The sequence below is a fragment of the Furipterus horrens genome, unplaced genomic scaffold (assembly GCF_987537825.1).
Source record: "Furipterus horrens unplaced genomic scaffold, mFurHor1.1.pri manual_scaffold_11, whole genome shotgun sequence".
Lineage (NCBI taxonomy): Eukaryota > Metazoa > Chordata > Mammalia > Chiroptera > Furipteridae > Furipterus > Furipterus horrens.
In genome coordinates, this window is record NW_028327181.1 from 10,311,892 (window position 1) to 10,329,236 (window position 17,345).

Here is a 17,345-nt window from a genome sequence, read left to right on the forward strand (position 1 = left end):
TAGCCTGGCAGTGTTTCAGTGACCATTCATTTTCTGTGTGCATTGCTGCCATCTCACATGACTATTAGCCTGTCTCTTAGGTTGTAGTTTGGTTAATTTGGAGAAGATGGCAGACCCTTCATTTATCCCACGTTGTTGACACACTGAGTGTGAGGTGATTGCTTTCAAAATCTGGAGTGCGGTTTATCAGCTCACATCTCCTTTCCTTTGAAGATATGCTTCAGCTTGGATTTATTTAGTCTGTTGTAAAATAAGTTGGTCATCTTATCTAGAAATAATTTTTCTAGGTGCTTAGTAGTTTTCAAAACTATCCAGATAGTAAGTATGTAGAACAATAGTTCTGTATACTGAAGTCAGAATCTTAGAGGGTGGGCCTGAGTCAGGAATCCCTTAAAAGCTTATCTGAGTGATTCCTATGAACTGGTAAAAGTGGGTGATAGTTCCATTTCCCAAAGGTAATTGTCATTAACAGCTAGCTGTGTTGCCTCTTGAAACGTGTTTCTGTTAATTACATTTTGAACATAAACAGGATTAAGCTATATATTTTTGGGAAAAATGTTTATATTTCTGAGGCTCAATGCGGAATCCTCTTGACTTTGTAAACCCCCACTCCATTCAAGTGTGAGGGTAAGCCAAATGGATTTCTTCATTAACAGTCCCTCAGCTTCCATTCTCTTTATGCTTTTTTAAAAAAAAGATTTTATTTATTTATTTTTAGAGAGAGGAGGAGAAGAGAGGGAGAAAGTGGAGTGAAACATCAATGTGTGGTTGCCTCTCGCACACTCTCAATGGGGGACATGGCCCACAACCCAGGCGTGTGCCCTGACTGGGACTCAAACCGGTGACTCTTTTTGGTTTGCAGGCTGGCACTTAATCCACTGAGCCACACCAGCCAGGGCTCTCTTTAAGTTTTTGCTTTAAAGCCATTTAATTAGTGTGCAGATTTGATTTGGTTAGATTTCCATGTTGAAATAAGACAACATGGAGTGAGCAAAAGGACAAGAATGTTAATAAATTAGTCTTTTTTCCTTCTAAAGTCTAATTTGGAGACCTTTCACCTTTTGTTACTTAGTTGTGAATGGTTCTCCAGATAGGTTTTATTTTCTCTTTTTTAAAGCTGGTAAACTTTGGCACATGTTAAATATGTCTGGTGAGTGTTCTTTGTTAAATTTGGGACAAAATAATCTATGAAGTTCAGCTCCCCAGTAGAAAAAAATGGGGCAAAGAATACAAACAAGTTCTTTACACAAAATACAGATGGTTAACAGACTGAAAAAATGTTTGTTGCTAGTCATCAGAGGAATTAAAATTTAACACATTATTTTGATGATTTAGTTTAAGTATGATCAAGAATGTAGTGAATTAGACATTTTTATAGTATCATTAGGATATAAATAAATTGGTATAATGGTTCTAGAAAGCAACTTGTGGATGTGTAAAAGGCTTTAATGGTTATATTTGATGTGCTAATTCCACTTTGAGAATTTGACATAATCATATAGGCCTCTGTATAAAGAGGTTCCCAGTACTCCATTAAACTAACAAAGAAATTTGAAGGCACCTAAATGTACAGCAATACAGAATTAGTTATATTATTCTATAAGTACATGTTAGACAAGAGTACAATCATTAATCGTACTTCCAAAGACTATGGATCCATGCAAATGCTCATGGAGTAATAGGTAGAAGACAGTATATCTTATATACCTGTCATTTTGTGGAAGATGTGTGGCATGTGGATAAAATGGAGAGTACTGTAAAAGGAAATTAAACCCTGTTGATAGGTTAGTACTCTGTGAGTACTGGCAAAGGCAAATTATTATTCCGGATTTAAAAATTGAACATATAATCTTACAGTTGGAGAAGAATAAAGTTTTGTAGAGAATGAAGTTTTTATTCATTCTCCAGGAAAGGAGAGGGGCATGGTGCAGAGAGATACACCCGCATTGAGGGGGGTAGGGGCTTTGACATTTTATTGGATTATAATTGGATTAAAAAAGAGTGTGTTGCGGGGGGAGTTTGCTGTTGTGTGGCCTCTGGGCTTTGGGGCATCGTAATGGGAGGCTGCAGTCTGTTCCACTGTTATCTTCTGCTAGTGGCTGTAGGGAGCTGTTATTGCTTTCCAGTAATTTCCAGTGGTGGAAAGACTGCCATGACCATGTAACTAAGCAAGGTGTCAGGCTATTTCTCCAAGGGGCTCTTACTGGCTTTGAAAGTCAGCCTTAATTCCTTAAGGCTTTCTGGTGACATCAGGGTCCAGGCATGACTTCATTAAGAGTTGCCGATTTCTGGAGGGATTTAGGTATGGAGAAAAATATAAATGTTTCAGTATTGCTTATGAGGGTGTAATTCACACATTGTTCTAGGGAAAAACAAGTTTTCTTGTATCAGTCGCTGGCCATGAAGATGGGTGAGGAGGAGGCTGTCTACAGAGTCCAGAGATTCAGGGAAGGATTAGCATCCTCTCTGCAGACCTCACAGAGACATTGTTAGGGGGTTAGTCTGCGTAAAGCTTCTGCTGCTCACTGCTCCCTCAGGAGGCTGGAGGAGAGGGAGAAATAGAGAATGTCCCCGTATGCGCCACCAAGATGTTAGGGTGGTCAGTGATGTAGGCTCTGAAAGAATTCACAGAGAGGATAAAGTGTACGGAATAAAGTTTTTATTCACTGTCCAAGAGGTATTACCAGTCTAGAAATATCTTTTAAAAAGGTATAACTCAGGCTGTCTAAGAACATACTCTTAGAGCTCAACTTCTTTTTTTGAATTTAATCGCTTCTCAGTTTGGCCTCTAGAACATAAGTAAATATTGTTCTGCTTTTATGCCTCTTGAATGTATCTGCTAGGGCCTAGGCTAAGCTGTTGCAGTATAGAATCTAGCTATATGTTGTAGTAATTTAGGGAAATATGTCTTCTGCCTTCAGATAAAGTACTTTTCCCTAATATACATAGGCTATTCCTTTTTCTATCAGATTGCATGGGCTCTTACAAGAGCTCTGTAAAACTGGAATACATGAACTGCAACTCTGTGTGGTTCGATCTATATAGTAGTTATCCTTAGGGAGGGACCCTTTGGATTCCTTGTTAAGACACAAAACAAAATAAAAATGCCACCTTTACTATGTGATGTTTTACACAAAACGCTAATGCTTTGGCCCAAAGCCAGATTCTTGGAGGTTGTGGAAGGGTCCATTTACCACTACCCACCTTTTTTAGTGTTTACTGAAGTTAAAAAAGAGTTCATTAGTGAAGCAGTGAGACAGAGTGGCTACTCCATGGACAGAGCAGCTCCCATTTACCCTTTTTTAAACACAGTTTTGTTGGGAAGTGGAGAGCAATTGACCAAGTATATATATCATTTCTCAACTAACTCTTTTGTGTTTCTTGCTTTCAGATGGAAAAAACTCAAGTGGATCCAAGCGTTACAATCGCAAACGTGAACCTTCCTGCCCTAAAAATGAAAATTTTAGCAACCAGTCCCGTCGCTCCAATTCACAGAAAAGCAAAATTTTTAATAAGATGCCTCCTCAAAGGGGCGGCGGCAGCAGCAAACTCTTTAGCTCTTCTTTTAATGGTGGAAGACGAGATGAGGTATGAAATTTCAGAAATGTTCTTTGTAGAGCATAAGCATGAGGTCTAATCCCTGCCCCCGCTACCCCCCCCCCTTTTTATCAGTAGTTGGGGAGGGTGGCGGGGTGCAAGAGGTGGAATTGTAAATAACCAAAGCAGCCTTGAATAGTTGAGGATTAACTAGGTTTGGAACTTTGCTTCCTTTATTCCCTTGAAGGTTATGCAAATTTCCTTGAAGGAAGAAGATAAAACAGTCATAAATTGTGAGAAATTATAACAAATTTGGGGTACCTTAATTTGTATACTCCTATTTTTCCTCTAGAATTATAGGTTGTCCTTGGAATATTTAGGTAATAAAGTGACAATTAATGACATTTGCCCTATAGTATATAGCAAAATGTAAAATGCCCTACTTTTTGTCACAGATACTCTGATTTTAGGAGTTTTTTAGGTAACCTTCTATAAGGGCATTGTTTGTAGTTACAAAATTTAGGAAACCTCAGTGCCATTGCCAGGGGTCTGGTTAAGTAAGATACCCTGCTGTTTGAATGTTCCATACTATGTAACCGTCGTAGAATAGGACAGATTTAACAGATGCTCTCATGGAAGAATTCATTCGTTCGCCAGAAATTTACTCTGCCTGCTGTGCACCACATACCATTTAGAAGTCTGGAATACAACATTGAGTAGAACATTGCCTTTCAGGAGCTTATATTGTAATAGTTTGGGGAGACATTAAATAAACCATTGTATAATAAATTTGATGATAAGTGCTTATTGAGTTAAAAAAAAGTAGACCGATAGGTGAAGGAATAGAGAGTAGCAAGGAATACAGCTTTGGAAGGTGGCTGAGGAAAGCCTGTGGAGGTGAATTTTGATTAAACTGCTGAATGAAGCAGCAGAAGAGTGTCTTAGGCAGGAGGAATAACAAGTGCAAGGGAGCAGAGGTGGTACTTTTTTTTTGTTTTTTTTGTTTTGGTGTATTTTTGAGGTAAAGCAAGTAGCTACCATGAATGGAGAAGTAGGAAATGAAGCCAAATAATTGGAAAGAGGTCAGATCACATGGGCCCATGAGGACTTTGGCTTTTGTTCAGAGAGATGGGAAGCTATTGTGGAGTTTAAGATGAGAAGTAAGGTAATCTGACTTGGAGTTTTTGTTTGTTTTCCTTTTCTGTTTGTTTTTTCCTTCTTTTGTATGATCTGAAGTTTTAAAGGGGAGAGCGGAAGCAGGAAGACTATTGAGGAGCAATGGATCTTTGAAACAGATTGATGGTGGTGAGAGGTGATCAGATATTTTAATATATTAGATGTGGGGTCTGAATAGATAAAGGAATGACTAGTGTTTCGACAGGAGCCCAATTCAAGTATCACTTGCTGAAATGGGGAAGATTTCAAGAGGAGTACAGGGTTTTGGGGGCAGGGGTTGAGATAAAGCACTTCAGTATGGAAAAGTATTTGCATTGAAATCCCTGTTGCATCTCTTACATAGAGTAAGGTTGTTAACAGAGTATGGAGTAGGAGCAGGAGACCCAGGCTAGAGGGCTGTCTGCATGCGGTTGATGTTTGCAGCTGTGGAACTAAGTGAGGTCTTTAGGGAAGTGAGTGTTGCAAAAAAAATGAATGGATTCGAGGACTGAGCCCTGAGTCAGAATGATAAGGAACCAGCAGAAAGGGAGGAAGAGAACTGAAAGCCGTTTGGAGAAAGTGATCAATTTTGTTTTGTAATGCTGATAGGCTGAGGAAGATGAGGACTAAATGTTGACCATTATATTTGAAAATGTGAAGGTAGGTTTTTGGCCTTGAGCTGCTTTGGTGGCATGGTGAGGACAAAATTTGATGGGCATAGATTTACGGACAATGGGAGGATGGGAAGAAGAAATGGCCAGTTTAGGCAGTACTTTCAGTGGTTTTGCTCTAAAGGGGAGCAGAGGTGAGGCAGTAGCTTGAGGGGAATGTGAGGTCAAGAAAGATTTTAAGGTTGGAGAAATTAAAGCATATCTGCTAGAGGGGTTGTTCGGGTGAGAGGGAAAATGTGATGCAGAGCAAGGGGGAGGACAGCATCCTCGAGTTCCTGAGGAGCTGGGATCTGGTGCCCAGGTAGGAGTTGGCTTAGACAGGAGCTTTGCCAGTTCATCCTCAGTAAAAAGAGGAAGGCGGAGTTCTGGTAGGAGGGTGTAGGGGTTCTTTTCTGATTGTTCTTATTGTCTCAGTGAAATGGATAAGTTGAGCTGAGACAGCAGGTTTGGAAGCCTGAGAATGGAGCTTTCTGGGTGACTGGGGGAATTAATGAAATACAGACGTGTAATGGGATTGTATTGTGTGACTGCTAGGCAGCATAAGGATCTGCTCTAGGGAGGCTGGTCAGTGTGAGGTGGTTGTATTATTCTACCTTTCCTTTTTTAAAGAACAGTTTTTTTACATTTTATTTATTTATTTAAAAAAATTATTTATTTCCCTGACGGTGTAGCACAGTTGGTTGGGCATTGTCCCACAAAGCAAAAGGTTGATTTGATTCCTGATCAGGGCACGTGCTTGGGTGGCAGGACCAGTCCCGGTTGGGGCATGTACAAGAGGCATACCGATAGATGTTTCTCTCACACATTGATGTTCTCGTCCTCTTTTCTCTCTCCCCCTCTCTCTAAGAATAAATAAAATCTTTTAAAATTTTATTTATTGATTTGAGAGAGAGGGGGAGAGAGAAAAGCATCGATTTGTTGTTCCACTTATTTATGCGCTCATTGGTTGATTCTTGTATGCACCCTGACCAGGGCTCAAACCCACATCCTTGGTGTATTGCGACAACGCTCCAACCGATTGATGGGGAGTAGGCACTGGATCGTAGGATCTAAGGCAAATGAGGAAAGAAAGTTTGGGGGGTTGGACCACTGGCTTGAAGATCCCAGTGAAGAATTGTTGGTATCAGGACTAAAGGGAACAGTCCTGAAAAGGAGTTGCTGGTTGGCTATAAGGTGTTCAAATTAAAGATGATAGAAGAGGTATAGTTGTTACCAGCATGGTGTAGACTATAGGACAGTGTCATCTGATAGAAATGCAAGTCACATGTATAACTGAAAATTTTCTAGTTGCCACATTACAAAAATAAAGAAACTGGTGAAATTAACTTTAATATATTTAACCCAGTGTAGCTAAAATGCTATTTCACAGTGTAACACTGGTCACATTTCAAGTACTCAGCAGCCACATCTGGCTAGTAGCGGCTGCTATAGGCTAGCACATCCCAAGACAGTATGCCACGGGAGGGGAGAGGGCAGGCTGATTGGAGGAAAGGAGGTCAAGGAACTGAGAAGTTAGCATGTTGGAAGGATAATCAGGGAGTGACAGTGGGCCGGCTGTGATAACAAGGTGAAGATAGGAAGTTGGGAATGGGGAGAATTTTGTTCAGGGAACACAAACTGTTACTTAAGTTTTGGGCATTGGGAGTGGAAAACCTGGTTCGGGGTTAGCAGAGCTGTATGGAAATGAGAATCCAAGGATGAGAGATGAGAGATATTGGAAGTCTTGGGCTTCCTAGTTTAGTTATTGTTAAATAAAAGGAAATGGCCTGACTGTATGGTATGTCACTGTATTTAATCATAAAGGTCATATACTATGATTCTATATACATAGAATATATGCATAGAATGCCCCTGGTATAGAAGGTATCTGTTGCCCTTTTTTATCCTTTAGAGTCTTTATCACATGTGCAAGTGCTGCCTACAAATCTCCAAATTTGATTAAGCAGCAAAAGCCTTAAATTTGCATTTTCTTTGAGGCATTAATTCCTACTATATAGTCAAAAGAAATAATTGTAGGTGCCCAAATATTTGTGCACAAAAGTCTATCCAAAAGTGTGTTTATTGCAGCATTATTGTGTTACATGGTGGAAAAGGTGAGCACAACCTGTGTCCTACGCTCGGGCCTTCTAGTATTCCCGTATAATGTGATGATATATAGCCATTTAAAGTGACTGTATACTGATATTTAGTGACATGGCAAAATGTTTATGACACTAAATGGGAAAGTGGGATTAGAAAATGCACTAGCTGACTTATAGCAGGTATCTGTACCACTTCGCTTTGGGAATATTAAGAGGACTGAAAAAGCCCCCCCCAAGGATTTCTTCCATCTGTATGCAGTGGTATTTCTCATGTTGTTTCTTGCCCGATTCTAAACTATTTCTGAATCTGCAGATTGGGTTTATTTCTGGACACAGACCTAGTCTGCCTACATGTTCTGGTTCTGTCAGTTTTAATTAACAATGAAGAGCAGTGTGTGTCTTAGGAGGCCTCTGGCAGGATCCCCAAGCCTATGGCAGGTAGCAGCTGCCTGCAAGCTGCCTCCAGAGTGTAGTTCCACAGACTTGCTTTTGCCAGAAACAAACCAGAGAACAAGTAATTAACAAGAAGGAAGGTGTAAGAGTCCTGTGGGACTGCTGAAAGATAAATCCAGTAAGTAAATCTTTGTATTTAAAGATAGCTAGAGGTATTTATTTTGTCATCTAATGGTTAATTGCCACTTAGCAGGGCAGATTAAACTGTTTAAGTAATTGTATGTTTTTTCCCTACTCCACTTCCATTTAGATCTTGGGTAGACTTTTGATTACCACCTCCTAGAAAGATTGTGTACTTCAAGCCTATGTTTATTTAAGTCATAGAAGGACGGGTTGTGCTAGTTTCTGCTATAAATGAGTAAGTTTCATCCTAATCGAAATACTCATTTTCATTTTCTGTAGGTAGCAGAGGCTCAACGGGCAGAGTTTAGCCCTGCCCAGTTTTCTGGTCCAAAGAAGATCAATCTGAACCACTTGCTGAATTTCACTTTTGAACCCCGAGGCCAGGCGGGTCACTATGAAGGCAGTGGACATGGCAGCTGGGGAAAAAGAAACAAGTGGGGGCATAAGCCCTTCAACAAGGAACTCTTTTTACAGGCCAAGTGAGTATGGCTACTCGTAGGAGGAAAGTGGAATTGAGCCTCTGAGCAGTTAGGCTGAGAAGAAACTTCTTTTAAACTGTAGGAGAGGGGCAGAAAGGGAGATTTTTTGTTTCTTTGCGTTTTTTAAATTTTTTTATAGTATATTTTATTGATTATGTTGTTACAGTACCAATTTTTTCCCCTTTGCTCCCCTCTTCCCAGTACCCCCCTTCCCTCCAGCAATCCCACCCCCCTTAGTTCATGTCCATGGGTCGTGCATATAAATTCTTTGGCTTCACCATTTCCTATATCATTCTTAACATCCCCCTGTCTATTTTGTACCAATCGATTATGCTTCTTAGTCCCTGCACCATTTCCCCATTTCTCCCCCTTCCCCCTCCCAGCTGATAACCCTCCAAATGATCCCCATACCTATGATTCTGTTCCTATTCTAGTTTGCTTAGTTGGTTTTTGTTTTTATTTTTTAGATTCAGTTGATAGTTATGAGTTTGTTGTCATTTTGGTGTTCATAGTTTTGATCTTCTTTTTCTTAAGTAAGTCCCTTTGACATTTCATATAATAATGGCTTGGTGATGATGAGCTCTTTTAGCTTCACCTTGTCTGGGAAGCACGTCGTCTGCCTTTCTATTCCAAGTGATGGCTTTGCTGGATAGAGTAATCTTGGTTGTAGTTATCACATTGAATACTGCTTGCCAGTCTCTTCCTGCCTGCAAAGTGTCCTCTGAGAAATCAGCTGATAGTCCTATAGGCACCCCCCTGTAGGCAACTCTCCACCTTTCTCTTGCTGCCCCTAGGACTCTGTCTTTGTCTTTCACCTTTGGCATCTCAGTCATGATACATCCTGGTGTGGTTCCCTCTGGGTTCAGTTTGCCCAGGATCCTCCGTTCTTCCTGGACCTGTATGTTCATCTCCTTCGCAAAATTTGGGATGTTTCCCTCATTTTTTTCAATTCTTGCTTCCTCATTCTGCACTGTTTGACTGTTTTTTTCTTCCTTATGTTCCAAATCATGGATCTGAAACCCAGTTTCCTTCCCTTCACCGTTGGTTTTGTGTGGATTTTCCTTCGTTTCACTTAGCATAGCCTTCACTTCTTCTCTTACCTGTCTGCTATACTCAAGCGTATCTGTCAAGCCTGTGAGCATCTTTATCACCAGTGTTTTGAATTCTGCGTCTGTTAGGTTGTCTATCTCCTCATCTGTGAGGTTGGCTATCTCCTTATCACTTAGTCCTCCAACTGGAACCTTGATCTGTTTCCCCTTTTGGGTCATACTTCTCTGTCTCCTCATTCTGACAGGCTCCTATGTTTGTTTGCCTTCTCATCCCAGGTAGAGCTGTAACACCTGTTATGTTGTAAGGGGCGGAGCCTTAGGGATTCATCAGTGCAGGGCGACCTGTTTCACCACCTTGTGCTGCTGTATGTGGGGGAGGGGTCCGAGAGGGAACAATGCCACCTGCCCAGCACTCGCCCCTTTTCCAGGCACCTCTCCCACTTCAGCACTGGACTGGCACCCCTCTAGCTGCTGCCCTGGCCGTCGTTCCCAGAGTGGGTGGGTCTGCGGATGTTCTAGCACTGTGGGGGCCCTTTAAACAAGTGGACTCTGCTGAGAGATCAGCTGTTTCTTCCTCTGCCACAACCCCCACTGGTTTGCACAGTCAGAGGCAATGAGGCTTGATTTTCCCTGGTGCTGGGACCGTGAGCTGAGTGGTCTGGTGAGGAGCTGGGAACACTCCCCAGGTGTCCCTCCCGGCTTTTTTTTAAAACGTGTGACTGCGCTTTCTGCCGACCTGCTGTTGCTGCCGCTGCCACCACCATCCCTCGTCCTCTCCGCCCCTCCTACCTGTCTGGATGAGTGTTTCTTCTTTATATCTTTGTTTGCTGGACTTCCATGCAGTTTGATTTTTTGGAACTTCTGGTTGTTTCTAGTTTTGAGGTAGTTGTATTCCTTCTTACTGTGGAGGGAGACACGGCGTGTCTGTCTACACCTCCATCTTGGCTGGAAGTCTGAAAGGGAGTTGAGCTCTTTTTCCTTTCTTTTTTTCCTATTTTCTCTTTTTCTTCTGACTAGTGTTAAAACTTATTTTCCAAGTGTATGTTCTTGGAGCTTAAAAGAATATAATGCTTAAATAAATAAATGTTAAAATTAAATAATGATTTAGTATCATGATGAGGTAGTAAAAGTGTTCACTTTGGAATTGGACCCAAACTTGAATCTCATTTTGACCTTTGGTAATTTATCTAACCACGTTGAGATTCAGCTTCTCTCTAAAGGAGGAGAGATTACTTAAGGGAAAAATGAATGACAAGTTGGAGTGCTTGGCGTATATTTGCTCAAATACTCCCTTTTTGTGTGGTGTTAGTTATGATGTAAGGTTTAACCTTGTATCTGGACTGAAGTAACCATTTAGTATTTTATATAAACTGGTACTCAAATAATTGAGTACAACCTCTTCCACTGCCTGAAGACAATCTATGTTCCAGGATATCTGGGAGTGGGGGAGCAAATATGGCTTCCTGCTGGTTGATGGAGCCACAGTCTAGGCTAATTTTAGTTCAAGGGGGACCTGTAGGAAGCTTGGCTGGGCTTGGAAGCAGAAAAAAGAGAACTCATGGATCTAGATTCCTACTCGCTGAGTCTTTGGATTCCCTCCAGAGCCAGGACTCAGTGCTTCACAAACCATGGCTGCTAATGACCTGCATTTGATTTCTAAGTGAAGAGATGAATTTCTGCTGAGGGCCTGTTGGTCAGTTCTGACAGTCTGCCTTTTCCTTGTCTTCCTCCCTATTTTTAGCTGCCAGTTTGTAGTGTCTGAAGACCAAGACTACACAGTTCATTTTGCTGATCCTGATATCTTAGTCAGTTGGGACTTTGTGGAACAAGTGGTGAGTAGCTCAGCTAAGCTTATAACCTGTTAATAGGAGAGAGAACCAAAGAAAGGGACTGTGGTGACACAGCAGCTGCTGGTTGGGTTCACTGCCAATCCCCTTTCCTGCAGGGTCTTCCTATCGACGTTTCCCAGAGATCAGCCCGGGTCTCTCCTGGAGTTCATTTTGTGCTCTCTAATTGGCCCTGACTTGCAGGACTGGGGGGTTGGAGGGCTCTGAGCTGAAGGTATAAAAACAGTCCTGTCTTGTACCTTCTTCTGGGAGTAGGTGACCAGAGGAGTGTGTGAGGGGCGCTGGTGACCCTCCTGACCCCGGGCAGACTCATTACATGGACGTGGCTTCGTTGGTAGCCATTTGTAGGAATCATCAAATTCGGCCTCAGCCTTGTGGCTGGTGAATGAGCCACACGGATGTACCTCTGTCCAAGCCACTGCTGTATTTGTTTTCTGTTAAAGTTATGAGATCTGGGTATCCCCTTGCTGCTCCTAGGTTATATGATGTAAAGTACCTTTCAGAACGATGGGCCCCAAGCCTGGACTCCCCTTACTGTGCAAATTCATGAAATCATCTGAGAATGACATAACGCCTGTGGAAGTTTTATTTGCCTCGGTTTAAATAAATAGAGAGCCGTGTATAGTGAAAGTCTCATTGACCACTCTGTTGGAAGTTACTGGTACATTACTTCTAGACCCCTTTTATGCCTTTGTGTATGTATTTTTACATATCAATTATTTTTACATACAAATTTTCTTTTGTAAATGAGATCATATCTTGATTTCTGTCATTTTTTCTTCCCTTTGTAATAAAACCCCCAAAATACCTGTTACATAGTTTTATTACATTAAACCATTATGGTTTCCTTAATGACTTGCTTAAAGTGCTGTTGTACATATAACTTGCATTGTTGAACAATTTTACGAAGGTGTGTTGAGCAGAGATACATGGGGGTGGGAGAGGAGCAGCTTTTAACTTTGACAATCCCTAGTCAGTTCTAAAAGCAATATAACTTGTGGTGGCGTTTTGTTTCAGCGTATTTGTAGCCATGAAGTGCCATCTTGCCCAATATGCCTATATCCACCTACTGCAGCCAAGATAACCCGTTGTGGACACATTTTCTGCTGGGCATGCATCCTGCACTATCTTTCACTGAGTGAGAAGACCTGGAGTAAATGTCCCATTTGTTACAGTTCTGTGCATAAGAAGGATCTCAAGAGGTGAGGTGGAGATATTGACTAGATTAGATCCCAGTCTGCTAACTCCTTGTCCTGCTTCATCTAAATGTCCATGTTACAGTGTCGTTGCCACAGAGTCTCGTCATTATGCTGTCGGTGATACCATTACAATGCAGCTGATGAAGAGGGAGAAAGGGGTGTTGGTGGCCTTGCCCAAATCCAAATGGATGAATGTAGACCATCCTATTCATCTAGGGGGTGAGTCAGTCAATTTTTGGGAGTACACAGTTTAAGGCTAGTGAATGTCTTTCTACTGTCAGAAGTTTAGCCTTTGGGCATACAATTTCTAGCATTTCCAAATTAGTCCTAGGATTCCAGTACGTTAGGTTGAGTTTGCAGAGAGTGGCTTAACTCTTGGTTTCAAGTTTGGTTCAGTTATATATATTTTAATTTTTCATTTTACAAGGTTTTGTTGAGTAGTATCTGGCACTGTGCCCAGTCTTGGGCATTCCAGTCCGCCATTCTTGGCATCTGTCATCAAGGAACTCAGTAGTCTGATGGAAGAGACAGACTGGTAGCCAGGAAGTTAGGGTTTAGGGTATAGGGTGTGATAAGTACTTACGGTGGGGACAGTCCAAGGGGTTGCATTTCCTGTAGAAATGAGCATTGTATTAAAGTGGCATTTCAATTTCTAGGCAAAAGAGCGTTCTCAATAAATGGTAATGAAACAATTAACCCCTCTTATGGAAAAAATAAGAAAAGTAGATCCCTGTCTCCTACCATTCATAAAAATCAATTCCTAAAGGATTGAAGAACTACATGTAAAGACATTCAAAACTTTTAAACCTTTAAAAGAAAATATAGGACAATATCTTTATAAATCCTCAGGTATAGATAGATTTTTGAACCAGGCTGAAACCATAGATGCTGTGAAAACCATAGATGCTGTAAAAGAAAAGATTGAGGGATGAGGGGAGCACGAAGTGGGTAAAGAGGGTCAAATATATGGTAACAGAAGGAGACTAGACATCAGGTGGTGAGCACACAATATGGTATACAAATGTCGAATTATAATGTATGTCTGAAATTTATATAATGTTATTAGTGTTACCTGAATAAAGTTAATAAAAAAGATTGATAAGTTTGTAATCTGACAAAGTTCCTTAAAGTCAACAGGTGATAATAAATAGGAAAAGTAACACATTTAAAACTAAAGCTTAACATCCAGAACATACAGGTATTCTATAAAGTAAATTAACAAACTAGTAGAAGTATGGGCTAAGCATATGACAAAACTTTTCCCAGAAAAGGATATCGGAATAACCTCCAAATATCTACAGAGATTTAACTGCTAAGAATTATGCAAATCAAAATCCTTGTCAGATTGATTAAAAAAAAAAAAAGACATTGGGAGTATCAGTTATTGGAAGGGGTAGGGAAATCAGTACTGTTGTTCTTCATGGGAGTATAAATTAATAATAGCCTTTAGGGGAGGGAATTCAGTAGTGTTGAAAATATGCACAACCTTTAATCTAGCATTTATACTTAAATATCATAAAGAAATAATTTGTATCAAGGAGTGTGTTTAAGATTTTTTTTTAACCATGTAATTGGCAGTAAACTAAATATTCCTCAAGTAACTTAGAGTATATAATACCATGGAACACTAAACAGCAGGTAAAAATGATAAATCTCTTAATATTTTGATAGATTTTAAGATCTCAAATGAAAATAAACTGTAGAACAAACTTTACAGTTGATCATTTTTGGAAAAACCTTTATTTTTTTATGAACATGGGTATAGAAAGATTTGAAGGATACACATTCAGATTTGTAAATGGTTTTCTCTTAAGTGAGTACTGGGATGGCAAGGGGAAAACGGTGTTTCTCAAAAGATAATATTGTTTTAAACTCTTTTAAAGCATTATTTCTTTTAAAGATTTTATTTATTCATTTCTAGAGAGAGGGGAAGAGAAGGAGAGAAAGAAATATCAATGTGTGAGAGAAACATTGATTAGGTTGTTTCTCACATGCTCCTAACCAGAAACCTGGCCCGCAACCCAGGCATGTGCCCTGACTGGGAATTGAACCAATGACCTTCCGGTTCACAGGCTGGTGCTCAACCCACTGAGCCGCACCAGCCAGGGCTAAGTTTTTTAGAAAGTGCCGAAAATACAGGGGAGAGAAGGAAACATAAATCATTCATGATACTTTTACCCAGAGTTACTCCCCGAAATTTTACTCTTTGTCTGGCATCTGCTCTTTTACCACATACTGTCTGCAGAATTCTCTTTAATGACTAGACCATGTCATTAACCATTTCTTCGTTATTGGACTGGTCAGTTACAGCTTTTTTGATATTACAGATAATGCTGTAATCAATGAATATCAATTGACTAAATTTCGACTGCGTCTTTGGGTTTCTTAGGATAGCTTCTGCATATGATGAGATCAAAGTTACAAACCTTATATATATTAAGGTCATTGTTAAATTATGTTTAGGAAATTATGCTAAATTAATTCATCTTCACTTTTGATGAAAAACTAAGAAAGTTTCTGTTTGGTCACATGGTTGTGAGTTTTGAGTGTTGCAATTTTGTGATCTTGCTGGCTCTCTGGTAGATGAACAGCACAGCCAGTACTCGAAGCTGCTGCTGGCCTCTAAGGAGCAGGTGCTGCGTCGGGTAGTTCAGGAAGAGAAAATAGCGCTGGAGCAGCAGCTGGCAGAGGAGAAGCACAGTCCCGAGTCCTGCTTTATTGAGGCAGCCATCCAGGAGCTCAAGGTGAGATGATGTCTTGGAAACGGGACGGGTTGGAGGGGGTAAGTCACTTCAGCCCCGCATTTAAGATAATAAGCAGGGAACGACTGAGAAGGCTGATTGGCTTTGGGCTTTGGTGATAGAAGAGAAGGGCTGACCTGGTGGATTTTAAGCGCAGGAGCTAAAATGATCTTATAAACGCATAGAGACACTCGAGTTTCTTAGGTTAGCTATGTTCTTAGTTAAGCAAGGTGTGCTTTTTGTTTTCTAGGAAAACACTTGGATATATTTTTAGAGATGTTTTATTTGAGGGACCTTGTGGAGAAAGTATAATGGCCTATCCAGCAGGCCCTAGAAATATCTGCTGAGGATCTTGGAGCAACAAGAATTACCCAAATAAAGAATTTCCTATGTCTTCTATCCTCTACAACAGCAGCCCCCAACCTTTTTGGTACCAGGGACCGGTTTCGTGGAAGGCGGGGTGTGGGTGGGGGGATGGAGGCGGAGCTCGGGTAAGCTTCGCTTGCGGACTGGTTCCTAACAGGCCGTGGACTGTGCGAGGTGAGGAACCCTGTTCTACAACAGAGGTTCTTAAGCTTTAACAAGCATCAGAATCACTGGTTGTTGGGCTCCACCCTAAGAGATTGGTTCAGTAGGTACTGTACTTAAATTTACCTCTCTTAAGCTTCATATCTTCGTATGATAAATATAACTATTCCCTTTCCCAGGCAAGGAAATGGAATAATCATGGGTTAGGTAATTTGCTTATAAGACACCTAGCTAATAAGAGGCAAATCTGGTATGTGAATTCCTATCTCTCTACTAAGTTCTCCTTGGGCAGGGTCCTGTGTGGTTAATTTTTATTTCCTTTATACAGTGCAGAGCATTTGTTCAAATGCATTTCAGGTAGAAGAAAAACTACATAGAAGTAGAGCTGTCTGGATTGAGATGGGGGTTGGCCACCCCACCCGCCTCTGTGCTGGGATGCTTTCCCAGCATAGTTTGTAAATACTCGTTCTGTGTTCTTGGACTTCTGTTCAGGAAGCTTTTGTGTAGGGTTGTCATTGTCAAAGATTCTAAACAGAATACCATTCTATTTGAGTACCACGTGCTTTTTGCTTCCTGTTTCCCTTAAAGAGTGAGGATTTTAAGTACTTAAACTCTTCCCATTGGGTCTTGTTGTCTTTTAACTTTTGTTCCTGTGGAGAGAGGCCATTGAAAGCCCTTTCCCTTCAAACTTGTGTGTTTCTGGAAACTGAGCTTTTTTGTGCTTTCTCTCTGGCGGTCTAGACTCGGGAAGAAGCTCTGTCAGGATTGGCTGAAGGCAGAGGGGAGGTCACTGGTGTCATGGCTACTCTGGAACAACTGGTACTGATGGCTCCCTTGTCGAAGGAGACTGTTTTTCAACCCGGGAAGGTTAGTGTGTCCCTGTGCCAGACTAACTAGCTGCCATTTCTCAGATGCTGCTATTGAGATCTGAACTTTTTTGGAAGAAGAGGAGACTGTGAGTATTTCCTGTGTGCTTGGTTCTTTCCTCGGGAGTGTTAAATCGGTGAATTTGACAACTAAGATAAATATCCAGAGAGCTTGGTTCCTATGCCTGCCTTTGCCACATGTACTTTCTATTGACCTACAATTTGTCCCAACAGGGAGTGCTAGAGTATCTGTCTGCTTTTGATGAAGAAACCACTACCGAAGTTTGTTCCCTGGGCTCTTCTCGCCCTCTTGGTCTCCCTCTGGTAGAGGAAGAGGAAGCAGTGTCTGAACCGGAGCCTGAGGGGTTGTCAGAGGCCTGTGATGACTCAGAGTTAGCAAATGACAATCTTGAAGAGGGAACCATTTGTACCGAGTCCAGCCAGCAGGAACCCGTCACCAATTCAGACTTCACGCACCTGAGCAGCTCTCCTTGTTACTACTTTTACCAAGGTGAGGGTCCTTGAGAAGGAGGGCTGGGCTCCCACAGAGATGTTTCAGAGAGATGAACTGATTCTCTGAGCAGAAGGAGGTATCACATCTAGGGTGGGCACTTAG

The 17,345-nt window shown here is 41.2% G+C and overlaps 1 protein-coding gene across 2 annotated transcripts in view; it reads left to right on the forward strand.

The window, feature by feature from the left end:
• The window catches only part of RNF10 (ring finger protein 10), a 30,933-nt gene that overhangs the window by 6,878 nt on the left and 6,710 nt on the right, over positions 1-17,345 (forward strand). For both annotated transcript variants that reach the window (XM_090257878.1, XM_090257879.1), the window contains exons 2-9: positions 3,392-3,588; positions 8,300-8,499; positions 11,290-11,380; positions 12,413-12,597; positions 12,677-12,813; positions 15,178-15,338; positions 16,605-16,730; positions 16,964-17,240. In XM_090257878.1, coding sequence (XP_090114004.1) covers positions 3,392-3,588; positions 8,300-8,499; positions 11,290-11,380; positions 12,413-12,597; positions 12,677-12,813; positions 15,178-15,338; positions 16,605-16,730; positions 16,964-17,240 — 1,374 coding nt within the window. The remainder of the gene's footprint in view (positions 1-3,391; positions 3,589-8,299; positions 8,500-11,289; positions 11,381-12,412; positions 12,598-12,676; positions 12,814-15,177; positions 15,339-16,604; positions 16,731-16,963; positions 17,241-17,345) is intronic.